At 36.0% G+C, this 15912-nt stretch overlaps 1 protein-coding gene across 4 annotated transcripts in view; it reads left to right on the plus strand.

Annotated features, from left to right (window-relative positions):
• Window positions 1–15912, plus strand: part of SUCO (SUN domain containing ossification factor) — a 94766-nt gene that overhangs the window by 34830 nt on the left and 44024 nt on the right. For 3 of the 4 annotated variants that reach the window (XR_004280029.1, XM_032317757.1, XM_032317758.1), the window contains 5 exons: window positions 2800–2937; window positions 3164–3314; window positions 7375–7498; window positions 8220–8356; window positions 9368–9435. Coding sequence is in view for 3 of the 4 variants with exons in the window: in XM_032317757.1 (XP_032173648.1) it covers window positions 2800–2937; window positions 3164–3314; window positions 7375–7498; window positions 8220–8356; window positions 9368–9435 (618 nt within the window). In the remaining variant the exon portion in view is untranslated. The remainder of the gene's footprint in view (window positions 1–2799; window positions 2938–3163; window positions 3315–7374; window positions 7499–8219; window positions 8357–9367; window positions 9436–15912) is intronic. The other variant, XM_032317756.1, reaches the window with a different exon arrangement.

Genomic DNA, 15912 nt, shown 5'->3' on the forward strand with positions numbered 1-15912 from the left:
GAGTATTTTTAAAAAATTCTCAAAGTGCCTTAAGAACTTAGTGAAATGTTTTGAGATACTAGATTATTTTTTAAAATTTAATTTTATGTTTTCACTGTTCCAGGAGTCATTGTTTATGCACCCCACCCAGTGCTCCATGCAATCCGTGCCCTCCTTAATCCCCACCACCAGGCTCACTCATCTCCCCACCCCGCTCCCCTCCAAAACCCTCAGCTTGTTTCTCAGAGTCCATAGTCTTCTCATGGTTCGTCTCCCCCTCTGATTTCCCCCAATTCACCTTTCCTTTCCTTCTCCTGTTGTTCTCCATGTTATTCCTTATGCTCCACAAGTAAGTGAAACCATATGATAATCGACTCTTTCTGCTTGGCTTATTTCACTCAGCATAATCTCCTCCAGTGCCATCCATGCTGATACAAAAGTTGGGTATTCATCCTTTCTGATGGAGGCGTAATGTTCCATTGTATATATGGACCATATCTTTTTTTTTTTTTTTTTTTAAGATTTTATTTATTTATTTGACAGACAGAGATCACAAGTAGGCAGAGAGAGAAGAAGAGAAGCAGGCCTCCCGCTGAGCAGAGATCCCGATGCAGGGCTTGATCCCAGTACCCTGGGATCATGACTTGAGCTGAAAGCAGAGGCTTTAACCCACTGAGCCACCCAGGCACCCCAGACCATATCCTCTTTATCCATTTGTCTGTTGAAGGGCATCTTGGCTCTTTCCACAGTTTGGCAACTGTGGCCATTGCTGCAATGTACGTTGGGGTACAGATGGCCCTTTTCACTTCATCTGTATCTTTGGGGTAAATACCCAGTAGTGCAATTGAGGTGATCGAACAAATCAATAAGAGAAGAGAGAAGAACCACAGGTCCTCTCAACTGATGCAGAAAAAGCATTTGACAAGATACAGCATCCATTCATGATTGAAACTCTTCAAAGTATAGGGATAGAGGGAACATTCTTCAACTTCCTAAAATCTATTAACCCACAGAGAATATCATTCTCAGTGGGAAAAAACTGACATCCTTCCTTCCCTTTGAGATTAGGAACAGGGCAATGATGCCTACTCTCACCACTATTCAGCAAAGTACCAGAAGTCCTAGCAACAGCAATCAGACAACAAAAAGAAATTAAAGGTATTCAGATTGGCAAAGAAGTCAAACTCTCTCTTTGAAGATGACATGATACTTTATATGGAAAACCGAAAAGACTCCATCCCCAAACTACTAGAACTCATACAGCAATTCAGTAATGTGGCAGGATACGAACTCAGTGCACAGAAATCAGTTGCTTTCTTATACAGTGAACACATAGAAAGGGAAATTAGAGGATCGATTCTATTTACTATGGCACCAAGAACCATAAGATACCTAGGAATAAACCTGACCAAAGAGGTGAAGGATCAGTACTTGAACTACAGAACACTCATGAAAGAAATTGAAGAAGACACAAAAAGGTGGAAAATCATTCCATGTTCATGGATCAGAAGAACGAGACATTGTTAAAATGTCTGTACTGCCCAGAGCAATCTATACTTTCAGTGCCATCACAATAAAAATTTCACCGGCATTTTTCAGAGCGCTGGAACAAACAATCCTAAAATGTATATGGAACCAGAAAAGACTCCAAATTGCTAAGGAAATGTTGAAAAAGAAAAAGAAAATTGGGGTATCATCTTGCCTGATTTCAAGCTTTACTACCAAGCTGTGATCACCAAGACAGCATGGTACTGGCACAAAAACAGGCACATAGACCAATGGAACAGAGTAGAGAGTCCCGCAACTCCTTGGTCAAATAATCTTCAACAAAGCAGGAAAAAAGTAGGTTATTTTTTGATACTATAGGCAACAACTATAATACCGGTAGACTATACTAACAAAAAAGAAACATTGGAGAAGATGCAGTTAAAATAAATCTTAAGGGCATCTGGGTGGCTCAGTCAGTTAAGCATCCACCTCTTGATTTCAGCTCAGGTCATGATCTCAAGAGTCATGAGATTGAGCCCCAAGTTGGGCTCCATACTCGGGTTCTCTCTCCCTCTCCCTCTGCCCCTCCTGTCCCTGCTTACATGTGCTGGTGTGCTCTCCTTCTCTTTCTCTATTAAATAAATACATAAATAAATTTAAAATCTTATTTTTTATGAGACCAAATACTAAGCTATGATTTTTGTTTTAACATTTGGTAATTACCTATTTAACAACCAAAGCCATTAACAGGTCAAGAGTTAGCAGTTCACTTTACATGACCTAAAACAAGTAAATTCTTGAAAAATAACCTGTAAAACTATAAAGCATTCTTCTCTGGTTTAGATTATGTTTTGAAAATCACTAATACAATTTTTAAAAATTTTTTTTAAAAATTTTTTACAAACATATAATGTATTTTTATCCCCAGGGTTACAGGTCTTTGAATCGCCAGGTTTACACACTTCACAGCACTCACCATAGCACATACTCTCCCCAGTGTCCATAACCCCATCCCCCTCTCCTGATCCCTCTCTCCCAACGCCCCTCCCCCCAGCAACCCTCAGTTTGTTTTGTGAGATTAAGAGTCACTTATGGTTTGTCTCCCTCCTGATCCCATCTTGTTTCATTTATTCTTCTCCTACCCCCCATACCCCCCATGTTGCATCTCTACTTCTCATATCAGGGAGATCCTATGATAGTTGTCTTTATCATATCATATGATAGAATTGTCTTTCTCTGCTTGACTTACTTTGCTCACTAATACAATTTTTAACTTATGCCACATTATGTTCATTGAATTGCTAGATTGTCTTTTTTTGTTTCTGTTTTTAGTGAAATAGAAAAATCTGGTACTATTCCTATAGCCAAACCAAGTGAAACTGAGCAGTCTGAAACTGATTGTGATGTTGGTGAGGTCCTTGAAGCGAATGCTCCTGTTGACCAGCCTGCCTTTGTCGGTCCACCTGAAAGGTGGGGGTGAGCTGTTATTTGCCTCTTGTGTAATTCCGTAATAATAGCAGTGTCATGTTTGAATGTATTTTTGTGTGCTTAATTCTGCTTTATGATTGGGAGAAAGCTCATCCCTTTGTGCTTTTTTCTTGGTTTATTTTGTATGTGAAAATTGTAACAGTTTTAGATTACATAAACTTGCCATTCAGCTTATTTTTTTTTAATATGTCTTTTTGGTTTCAAATAGCCTTGTTGGTCAGCATATAGAAAATGTGTCATCTTCACATGGCAAAGGAAAAATAACAAAATCAGAATTTGAATCAAAAGTTTCAGCAAGTGATCAGGCTAATGGTGATCCAAAATCTGCACTGAATGCTTCAGATAATTTAAAAAATGAGGTAGGTCTATAACTTGCACTGTTCCTACTTTATTATATACATCTTTATTACTAGCTAACCTTGTAGTTTGCTAACCATATTTGCCACAAAATCAGGGATTGAGTAATTAATGAGGACTATGGAACTGAGGTGACCTGCGGTCCCTGAGAGCAAGTGGTTCCTTCTGGTACTCTCGCCAGTATATCATTTATATATAGTGGTTCCATGTATGAGCTGTCTTGTTGTAGTCGTTTTCTCTACCGTCAGCTGTTTGATAGCAGTTTTTTCGCTTAAGCAGTTTCTTGGAGAGCTTTATGGAAGAAGCTATGATTATTAAATTCAGGTATCTTCAGAATATAAGTTTAATTTCATATGCAATGTTAAATTTGGGCTCTTGACCCAGAATTATTTTAAAGAGACATTTTTACATTTTTTTAGTTGTGTGCAGAATACAGCTTACATTGAATAGTATGAGTTTTACAATTACACTGTGCCCATGTGGCAGTTTTACTTTCCTTCCTCCTTTGGAGTTCTGCTTTGACTTCATATAGAGGCCAAAGCAGAGTTTCTTGAAGAAATGATGATCGAGAAGTCTAGGCCTACTTCAATAAGAAATAACTGGGTAGGGGCGCCTGGGTGGCTCAGAGGGTTAAGCCTCTGCCTTCGGCTCAGGTCATGATCTCAGGTCCTGGGATCGAGTCCCACATCGGGCTCTCTGCTCAGCAGGGAGCCTGCTTCCTCCTCTCTCTCTCTCTGCCTGCCTCTCTGCCTGCTTGTGATCTCTGTCTGTCAAATAAATAAATAAAATCTTTAAAAAAAAATAAAATAACTGGGTAATAGAGATGAAGTCCACTCCATGTAAAACGTGCAAAACCAAAGAGTAGTTCAAAGTACTGAGTACCATGTCCATATTTGTTCCTTTTTAATTTAGATCTTCTGTTCTCTACCTACTCTTTTCATGCATTTTCAGTGAATTTATACTTAGAACTAACTAAACTTCCTTCTAGAGACTTTACTATCACTGTACCAGCTGTTTTTATGATGCTTCTTATAGTTATAGGAGCTCAACATTTTGTAGCCCACCATCTTGAAGGAACTAATTTTCCCAATGAAATCAAATCAAGCATATGTTACAGTTCAGTTGTCCATAAATAAAATTAGACAAACATTACAAAAATATCTTCTCTGGCGGTATTTAAGTATCAGATGTAAAATTTAAGCATGGAAGCCAGTTTTGCTTGTTCTCCTTAACCATTAGCGGACTGAAACTACTCTTCATTACCTAGGATATAAAAATGGTTTGTGAGTTTGTGCTAATAGGCAAAATGGTGTAATTTTTAACTATATTAGTATCCTGGGAAAATTATCAGATAATGAGCACATTATGAGATATCTTAATAGTTTTGTGTGTTGCCTAGTTCAGGATAATTCTTCCCAGTTAAGTTTGTGTAACTGGAGAGGTTTTTTTTTCTGATGCACGTTCTTTGTGTCATTGCTGTTACCTCAAGAATCTGGAAGACAGGGGTGCCTGGGTGGCTCAGTGGGTTAAGCCTCTGCCTTCAGCTCAGGTCATGGTCTCAGGGTCCTGGGATCGAGCCCCGCGTCAGGCTCTCTGCTCAACGGGGAGCCTGCTTCCCCCCCTCTCTCTGCCTGCCTCTCTGCCTGCTTGTGCTCTCTCTCTCTGTCAAATAAATAAATACAATCTTTAAAAAAAAAAAAAAAAGGAGTCTGGAAGACAGTCTTTGCCATACTGAGAGACAGTGCTTTACCAAGTGTTTTTTTTGTATTGTTTAGTTCTCTTGTTTGTTGTTAAGAAGTGATGGTGAATGCTTTGTGCCTCAAAAGCGTATGTATGTCCCTCTACTTTGTGTTGTATTTTAGTATTTGGGCTTTGTTTTTAAGTACTCAGATAGGTTAATTTTTATGTATATGTGCCTTTTGCTTATTTTCTCACTGTGTTCAAACTAGGTTTTTATTTAATTTTTTAATTAATGGTAATATTAGCTCTTTAATCTTACTTTTGCTATGTATTTTTTTTTAGTAGCCACATACTTTTTTTTACTCAGTCAGCTTGTTCAGCAGAACACTCCGAGATTGAGATTGTATGGGATCCCGTTTGCTGTCTTCCCAGGGGAAGATTATGGGGCTTTGTATTTGTGTAATTCTTATAAACTAGTGTGTTAGTCTAATTCTTATATACTAGGCTCAGTCCTTAAGATTGTGCTTTCATGTAGCAAGTATTAGTATTAGCTCTCAAACATGTGCCCTTCTGTGTATAGCATGTGTATATTATATGAGACTTACCAGAGTAAGTTGTCTAAATAGATGTTGTACACTTCTCAGGGAACTGTTAATAAATATGTTTATGCATTGTTCTAAGAATATAGAAATTATTAAATAATGGAATGAGCATCTTTACATATATTATTCAGCTTATGGAAAAAATGACAAATTAAATTGTGTGCCTTTCTCCGATTATATTTCTTCTCTTCAGATAGAACACCTATGTCAAATTCAGTGTGTGTGTGTGTGTGTGTGTGTGTGTGTGTGTGTGTGTTTAAGAACGTGTTTTTAAACTTTTTTCAAAACTGCATGATTAGAAACAGTACATACTATTATTTGGCATATTTTGAAACAATATAAAATGGTATCTTCCTGCTTTAAATATCATTTTACTCACCATTGTTTTTGAGATTTGTCCATTCATTGTTTGCAGTGTTGTATTTCACTACCACAGTTTATCTGGTCTTCAATTAGTGGATATTTAGGTTGTTTCTAATTTTTTATATTACAGTCAATGCTGCGGTAAGCATTCTGATGCATATTTTCTTAGGTACATGTGCATGTTTTCACTCATATTGCACATCTTAATATTGCTAAAAATTTTTTTAGGTTTATTTATTTAAGTAATCCATAGACCTGATTTGGGGCTTGAACTCAGGACCCCAAGATTGGGAGTTGCATGTTTTTCTGACTGAGCCAGCCAGGCACCCCTAATTTTGCTAAATTTTGGACCCCCTTCAGCAGTCTAATAGATGTCCCATGGTTCCACAGACATGCCATGCTTAAAACTCCATCAGATGGGTATAATTAATTCAGTATCTCTGGTTTTCATTTGCATTCTCCCAATTATTACTGAGATTGAGCATTTTGTATTTTCTCTTTGCTGAATTTATTGTTCATCTCCTCCATTATTGACTGTAGGCAGTCCTCAGTTGGTAGTAGTCCTTTATTAGTAGCATATATTGCCCCTGCTTTCAGCTTGTGGCTTATTGGACCATGCAGTTTATGATTTTTTAATACATTTAATTTTAAATTTTAATCCAACCAAACGTTATCAGCCTTTTTAAAAATGATTTATTCTTTCTTTACCTTGTTAAATCCTTTTATATATGAACATTTTTGTATACTTTCTTTAAAAAGCTTTGTTTTTCATTAGACTCTTTGTGTTTCTTTATGTTTTTATTTATTTATTTATTTATTTTTTAAAGATTTTATTCATTTATTTGACAGATCACAAGTAGGCAGAGAGGCAGGCAGAGAGCCCGATGCGGGGCTCGATCCCAGGACCCGGAGATCATGACCCAAGCCGAAGGCAGAGGCTTTAACCCACTGAGCCACCCAGCCGCCCCTTCTTTATGTTTTTAAATCCACCTTAAATATTTATGGAATAGTAATGCATGTCAATGATGTTTTGGAAACTATATGCTACATCTAAAATTAGTTAGCTTTCTTCAGTGCATATATTACTTTAACTTAAATTTTAAGATGGATGCATTACAAGTACAGTATTTGTACAGTTTTGTGTGTAAGTAATTGCTTAGGATATAATATTTTTTTATAAGCTATACTTAAATTGCTAATGTGAAGGAATACATCTTGTGGTGCTTAGGTAGAAGATTTCAGTTTTTTCAAGAGAAACTCAACTTCTAAGTAAACCAAAACTTTTTATATTTCTTTTTTTTTAAAAAAAAATACTGTCTATCAGCTATAAAACTGAACTTTAATTTCACATAAACATTTGTATATACTTTTATAATTTATTAATCTGTTTTCTCTGTATTCTTCACATTTCTTTCAGAGTTCTGATTATACAAAACCAGGAGAAATTGACCATACATCTGTAACAAGTCCCAAAGACCCAGAAGATATACCAACATTTGATGAATGGAAGAAGAAAGTTATGGAAGTAGAAAAAGAGAAAAGTATGGAAGCACTTGTGATTCTTATTTATTTATTTATTTTAGGGCAGGGTTTAAATAATGCATTTCTCTCCATAGTTGGTAAAATAAAACTTTTGAAAACTTTAAAGGTGAAAGTTACTAAGATGTGTAATTAACAACATATGCTATTTACCTGTGTATAATTATATAGTTTTAATCTTAATTAAAATCCATTCTTGTAAATTATTAAATGAGGAAAAAATAAGATAAATAAGGCAGGGCAGTACTTTTCATTTCAGTTTATAAGAGGTAAATTGCATAGAAACTGTTGTTTTTCATTTTTGTGGGGGCTTGTCTGGGATATGAATGAAACTTTCAAGTCATAAAGCTTTAAACTGTAAATAGAGTTGGATTGGGGTATTACAGTTTCTTATTGTAAAGAAAGTCTCAGAATTAAAAATTCTTAATGTTAGAAGGATAGCATTTATCCTTAGTAAAATATTGTATGCACAATATTTTGATTATCATGGATAAGCTTCATTTTGAGTATTATTTAGACATAAATGAAGTAATGCAGATTTTTGTAATTAATTTGGTTTGGGGATGTATTTTAAAGCCAATGAGGTAAAGCATTTTGAATTTCTTAATTTAAAAAAAAATACTCTCTTAAGCATTAAAACCTATTCTTCAGTATTGTTTTTGGATCATTGTTCGCTGGGAGTATTTTAAATCATAATCATCATATATATATGTTTATAATAAGGTTTGTCTGCAGGTCAGTCAATGCATCCATCTTCTAATGGAGGTCTACATGCAACAAAAAAAGTGCAGAAAAATCGAAATAATTATGCCTCAGTAGAATGTGGTGCCAAAATTTTGGCAGCTAATCCAGAAGCTAAGGTACTCAACTATAAAATTCTTCTATACTTGTAGGATACTAGTAACTTTATTAAATAAAGGCATCAGTTTGCTGAGAACTATATTTTAATGTGAGCTGTTTTCCTGATTCTCTGATAAATATAGGATTATGCTTTTAAAGACATTATCTTGTATGAATTCTTAGTTATATTGGTTGATACATTGCACCTTTTCTATTTCTTTCAAAGACTTTGTTTTTTTAGAGCTGTTAAGGTTCACAACAAAACTGAGAGAAAGGTACAGAGATTTCTTCCATTTCCCTTACCCCCACACACTTACCCTCCTCTGTTATCAACTTACTTCCCACCAGAGTGATGCATTTGCTACAGTTGATTCACTTACACTGACACATTATCACCACCTTAGGTTCACTCTTCTCATACAGCCTGTGGGTTTAAACAAACGTGTAATGTCATGTATCAGTCATTATAGTATCATACAGACTATTTTTACTGCCCTAAAATCCTCTGTGCTCCGCCTGTTCATCTTTCATCCCTCCCCTCAACCGCCAGTCTGTTTACTATCTTCCTCGATTTGTCTTTCCAGAATGTCATGCAGTCGCATTCATACTGTATGTAGCCTTTTCAGATTAGCTTCTTTCAATGTAGTAATGAGCATTTAAGTTTTATCCTGGCTTGAAAGCTCATTTCTTTCTAGCGCTGAATAATATTAATATTTATCTCCATCCACTGAAGGGCATTCATCCTTTTTTTTAACTTAAAACGTGTTTGAAGTTTTAAAAAGAAAATAGCTAGTAGAAAATCGTTTTTCCTTTATAGTAACGGACATTTAATTTAAAATGTTTTGTTATAAGGCTGTCTTAACACTGTAGACATAATCCGTAAATTTTAGTCATTTTTATGCCTTCTTCTATGCCTTAAGTATTTTAGAATCTTTGTATTTTAACATCTAAAAATACAGAAATCCTAGAAATCTTTAGAGTTGAAATATTTTTCCTTAAGTAATTTATTCCCTTCCCCCTTTTTAAAATAGAGCACATCTGCTATTCTTATAGAAAATATGGATCTTTACATGTTGAATCCTTGCAGCACCAAGATTTGGTAAGTAACATAAAATTTAATAACATGCATTCCATGTGTGTACATATTATGTGAAGCTTTTATGTTAGGATTAGATTGATTTGTTCCTCTAGTCACTTAAAAAGCATTTATGATTGATAGGTGCTGGTACTGTAATTACCTTAGGTCCTGGGTTACAGAATTGAATACAAAATACCTTTCCTTTTAAAAAAGTCACAGCCACAGACAAAAAATAGGTCTAGCCAAATAATTACAAAATAGTATAACAAGTATTGCTGTAAGGTTATGATAGGAACTGAGATGGTATGTAACTGTGACAGGACGAGAGAGGTCTTCCTAGAAGAACTAATTCCTGAGCTGAATCTTGGAGGATTCATAGGAAGTCACATACGAGGGAGAGGTATGCAGGAATTGTAAGAATAAGAGAACAGTGCTAAAAGGAGTATATTTCTTTCTTTCTTTTTTTTTTTTTTAATAAAGATTTTTCCTTCTTTATTTGACAGACAGAGATCACAAGTAGGCAAAGAGGCAGGCAGAGAGAGGGGGAAGCAGGCTCCCTGCTGTGCAGAGAGCCTGATGCGGGACTCGATCCCAGAACCCTGAGATCATGATCTGAGCTGAAGGCAGAGGCTTAACCCACTGAGCCACCGAGGTGCCCCAAAAGGAGTGTATTTCTTATGGGCAGCTATAAGTAAAAGCAACCTGAAGAAGTTAATTTAATCATGATAAGAATAAAAGTGAACCTAGAGTAATTGTGGACGAGGAGACCGGAGATTTAGACCAGTAGCCAGACCATCAAATTCTGTGTATACTTAGCTTAAAATTTTTTAAAGTTTGTTAGAGACCATGGAGGGAAGTGTTTAAGTAAGGAAGTGACACGATTTCACTGGAGTTTTAAGAAGGCTGGTTCTCAAAGGATGGCCTACAGCAGAATGCAGTTGGGAGCAAGGACACCAGTTAGGAACCTGTATTGGCAGTGTTAGGTACAGAAGAGAGGGAGATCTGAAAGAGACTGTAGCAGATAAAATTGGCAGCTCTTGTTTAGTAATTGGATGTGGAGAGAGTTATCTAGCAAATCTCCCAGGGTTTTGACTCCTACGTGGATCTATGACTCTGCCATTAACTAAGTAAGAATATAGGCAAAGGAACAGATTTATGGAGGAAAATAATGTGTGATATACCAACAGTTTTATTAGATTATTTGATTTAATTGCTCAAAAGCAGCTGTTCAAAAAAGAATTGAGATGTCACTGCCATCATATTGATTTACTAAAAATACATATATTGATTTTTTTTTTTTTTTTTTAATTTGAGGAGAAACTCTTTAAACTTTAAAGATGATGCTTATTTTCTGTTCTTGGCCTTCACTCCTTGTGGTACATTTACACCACAAATTATTTAAGGGTATTTAAGGATAATTTAAAAGTTTATTTTTCCCTGTGTCATAAATTGGATTTGAAGAAATGATCATCTGAAATTATAATTCAAGTGTTATTTTGAGGTTTTTGTTTTTATTTGTAGGAGCCTCTGTAGTCAGTAACAGCTTGAGTTTTTATGTTCCATAATTTTGTGTTTCAAACAGAAACATGCTGGGATCCAGTTATATGAAGGAGTCATAGCTACCTATTTGTAATTTTAATGTTTCTGCCAAACTAGTATATGTGTTTACTGTATATTTAGTTTTTGCTCATTCATATATATGTATCTTTTCACTGTATAATTGAACTTCAGGGCACCTTTAATTGATATCACCTCATTTAAGTAGGTTAATTCTCCCAAGGTATATTAAGACCACACAGTCTTACTGTAGTTTTATAAGTCTTAAAATCTGGTGGAATAAGTTTATACCTCATCTTCCTCAAAACTTTCTTCACTATTTTTGTTTTTATTTAAATTCAAGCTAGCTAACATGTAATAGTATTGGTTTCAGGAGTAGACTTTAGTGATTCATCACTTATATACAACATGCAGTGCTCCTCACAGGTGCCCTCCTGGATGCCAATCACCCATTGATCCCATCCCCCCAAAGCACCTGCCCTTGAGCAACCTGAGCAACCTGTTTGTTTTTTATAGTTAAGAGTTGCTTATCGTTCTCCTTCCTCTGTTTTTATCTCATTTTACTTTCCCTTCCCCTATCTTCATCTGTTTTGTTTCTTAAATTCCATATATGAGTGAAATCATATGGTATTTGTCTTTCTCTAGCTGACTTATTTTGCACTTTAGTTCTATCCATGTTGTTGCAAATGGCAATATTTCATTCTTTTTGATGGCTCAGTAATATTCCATTGTATATATTATACCACATCTTTTTTATCCATTCATCAGTTGAATGGAATGGGCTCTTTACATAGTTTGGCTGTTGTTGATAATGCTGAATTGAGGTGCATATACCCCATTCGAATCTGTATTTTTGTGCATTGCTGGGTCATAGGGTAGTTCTGTTTTCAGCTTTGTAGAATAAGTTTGGAAGTTTTCCTTCCATTTCTCTTTATTTTGGAATAGTTTCAGAAGAATTGATAGTAATTCTTCTTTAAATGGTTGGTAGAATTACCCTTGGGAATCCATCTGGCCCTGGACTCTTATTTGTTGGTTAATTTGTGATTATTGATTCAGTTTCTTTGCTGGTTATGTGTCTGTTCAAGTTTTCTATTTCTTCTGGTTCAGTTTTGGTGATTTATATGTTTCTAGGGATCTATGCACTTCCTACAGATTGCCCAGTTTATTGGAATGTAATTACTCATAATACACTCTCCTGTAATTGTGTTTCTGCAGTGTTGGTTATGATCTGGCCTCTTTCATTCCTCATTTTATTTATTTGGGTCCTTTCTCTTTCCTTTTTTGGTAAGTCAGGCTAAGGGTTTATCAATTCTGTTAATTTTTCAAAGAACCAGCTCCTACTTTCATTCACCTGTTCTACAGTTTTTAAAAATTTCTGTATCATTTATTTCTGCTTTAATCTTTAATTATTTCCATTCTTCTGGCTTTAGGCTTTATTTGCTCTTCTTTTTCCATCTCTTTTTGGTATAATGTTAGATTGTATATTTGAGACTTTTCTGGCTTTTTGTGGAAGGCCTGTATTGCTAGATACTTCTCTCTCATGACTGACTACCTTTGCTGCATCTCAAAGGTGGAAATGAAAGCTGTTGTGTTTTCATTTCCATTTGCTTCCATGTATTTTTAAAATTTTTTCTTTAATTTCCTGGTTAACCCATTCATTCTTTAGTAGGTTATTATTTAACCTCCGTGTATTGGTGGTCTTTTCCAAATTTCTTCTTGTAGTTGACTCCCAGTTTCATAGTGCCATGGTCTGAAAATATGCATGGTGTGATACCAATCTTTGTACTTACTGAGACCTGATTTGTGACCCAGCATGTGATGTATTCTGGAGAGTGACCCATGTGCACTTGAGAGGAGTGTGTATTCTGCTACATTAGCACTAAATGTTCTGAATGTTCTGTTAAGTCCATTTGATCCACTCTGTCATTCAAAGCCATTGTTTCCTCATTGATCTTCTGTTTAGATGATCTGTCCATTGCTGTAAGTGGGGTGTTCCAATTCCCCAGCTAATATTGTATTATTGTCAGTGAGTTTAAGTTTGTCATTAATTGATTTATATACTTGGCTTCTCCCACGGTGGGGGCATAAATATTTACAAGTGTTAAATCTTCTAGTTGAATAGATCTCTTAATGATATAGTGCCCTTCTGCATTTCTTATTACACTCTTTGGTTTAAAATCTAGTTTATCTTATGGCTACTCCAGTTTCCTTTGACATCTGTTAGTATGATAGATGGTTCTCCACCCCTTCACTTTTAATCTGGAGAGATCTTTGGGTGTAAAATGAGTCTCTTGTAAGCAGCATATCAGTGGGTCTTTGGTTTTTATTTTTTTTTAAACCATTCAGATAGCCTTTGTCTTTTGATTGGAGCATTGAGTCCATTTATATTCAGAGTGATAGTCTGAATATAGTCTTTGTTGCTTTTGGTCTCTTTTTCCTGCTCAGATGGTCCCCTTTAATATTTCCTGTAGAGCTAGTTTAGTGTTCATGAACTCCTTTAATTTTTGCTGTCTTGGAAACTCTTTATCTCTGCTGCTATTCTGAATGCTAGCCTTACTGGATAGAGTATTTTTGGTGGTTTTGGTGTGTTGAATTTAGTGTGTTGAATATATGCCACTTTCTTCTGGCCTGCCAAGTTTCTTTGGGCAGGTCTGCTGCTAACCTTACGTGTCTACCTTTGTAGTTTAAGGCCTTTTGTCCCTAGGTGCTGTCAGAATTCTCTCTTTGTCTTTGTATTTTGCAAGTTTTACTGTGATATGTCTTGGTGTTGACCTGTTTGTTAATTTTCAGGGGAGTTCTCTTTGAGTCTTGGACTTGAATACATTTCCTTCCCCAGATTAGGAAAATTGGGGGCCATAATTTCCTCAGATAAACTTTCTGCTCCTTTTTCCTGCTTTTCTTCTGGGACTCCTGTGATAAGGATATTATTGTGTTTTATGGAATTGCTAAGTTCCCTAAGTCTGTATTCATGATCTACTAGTTTTCTTCCTTCTTTTTTTCATCTTCATTATTTGCCATAATTTTATCTTGTATTTCACCTATTTATTCCTCTGTTTTTCTCTCATCATTGTGATTACATTCAGTCAGTCTTGCAGCATCTCCGTTGTAGAACTTTTTTTTTTCTGCCTGACTAGTTTTTATGGTTTTAAATCTCTGCAGTAAGTTTTCTCTGGTGTCTTCTATGTTTTTTCAAGCCCATCTAGTCTTTTTTAAAATTAATATATTTGAGTAAAAGAGAGAGGGGAGGGACAGAGGAAGAAAGAGAAGTCTTAAGCAGACTCCTCAGTTAGCATGGAGCCCAACACAGGGTCTGATCCCAGGGCCCTGAGATTATGATCTGAGCTGAAATCAATAGCTGGCTGCTTGACCCACTGAGCCACCCAGGTGTCCCAACAAAATCCAATTTTTAAAAATATATTTTCGATTGCAGCAGATAAATAGCTGCCCAGAAATGAATTTAACAAGATATATAATACTTAAATGAAAATTTTTAAAAATAATCTTACTGAAAGACATTAAAAGACAAAAAAGGATATGTCCTGTTTATACATAAGAAAACTCAATATATAAGTCATCTGATTCAGTAAAATTTCAAACAAAATTCATCATGACATTTAGGGAATTCAGCAGGATAAGTCTGAAATTAATAAGAAAAAAGCAGAAGCAGAAGAGTAGCCAAGATGGTCCTGAAGAATATGATGCAAAAACTTGCCCTACCTGACACTCAGATCCAGAAAGCTAATTGAAGTGTGATGTTACTGCACATGGTGATAAACTGATCAGTGGAACAGAATAGGGAGTACAGAAAGAAACCCCTGCTCATAAGGAAACTTTTTGATAAAGGTACAGTGTAAATCAGAGGTAAAGTGTGGAATTATTAAATAAACAATTTAATTGAACTTAGTTGAACTTAACCTCTCTCAAAAAAAAGGGGGGGGGTGCCTGGGTGGCTCAGTGGGTTAAAGCCTCTGCCTTTGGCTTAGGTCATGATCCCAGGGTCCTGGGATCGAGCCCCGCATCGGGCTCTCTGCTCAGCGGGGAGCCTGCTTCTTCCTCTCTCTCTCTGCCTGTCTCTCTGCCTACTTGTGGTCTCTGTCTGTCAAATGAATAAATAAAATCTCAAAAATTAAAAAAGAAAAGAAAAAGAAAAAGGAGAAGATGTCAGGTTTTTAAATTCTAGAGAAAAATTAACCTTTCACCTTTAGGTTTTTAGTCCCAGTGGAATTTTTTTTAATATATGGTGTGTTGAATGGGTTCATTCTTCCGTCTCCATTTTTCTGTTTAGATAATTTTTTTTTTTTAATCAGGCTTATCTAAACAAACAGATCAAAGCATACCTAGTTAAAAGGTCCAGGCACTCCCCACTGCAAGCAGGGAGGACCTCTGCAGAGCAGGACAGACTTGTAGGAAAGAACAGCCAAACCCAGCAGCAGAGTGCACACAGCACATACCAGAAACACTACCTGAAGTGTCCTTAATAATAACATGACTCAGGAGCAGGAAACATGACAAGCTCTCATAATATGCAAAGGACAGAAACCTAGACAAAATGACAAAACAGAGGAATTTTCCCCAAAGGAATATCAAGAAGAAATCACAGCCAGGAATTTGCTCAAAACCGTTAACAAGGAGTGTATCTGAACAAGAATTTAGAACAACAGTCAGAAGAGTACTCGCTGGGCTTGGGGTGCCTGAGTGGCTCGGTCAGGTAATTGGCCATTTCTTGATTTTGGGCTCTGCGCTCAGCTGAGGAGTCTGCTTGGAGATTCCGTCTCCTCTCCCTCTGCCCCACCCCCACCCCCTGCTCACACTCATGTGCGTGTTCTCTCTCTCAAATAATTAAAAAAAAATTACGATTTATTGTATATAGATGTCCAGTTTTTTATATATGGACCTTATATGCAGCTATCCTTTTATATTCTCTTTTTTAATAATAGGCAG

The sequence above is a fragment of the Mustela erminea genome, chromosome 17, assembly GCF_009829155.1.
Source record: "Mustela erminea isolate mMusErm1 chromosome 17, mMusErm1.Pri, whole genome shotgun sequence".
In the NCBI taxonomy this organism is placed as follows: Eukaryota; Metazoa; Chordata; class Mammalia; order Carnivora; family Mustelidae; genus Mustela; species Mustela erminea.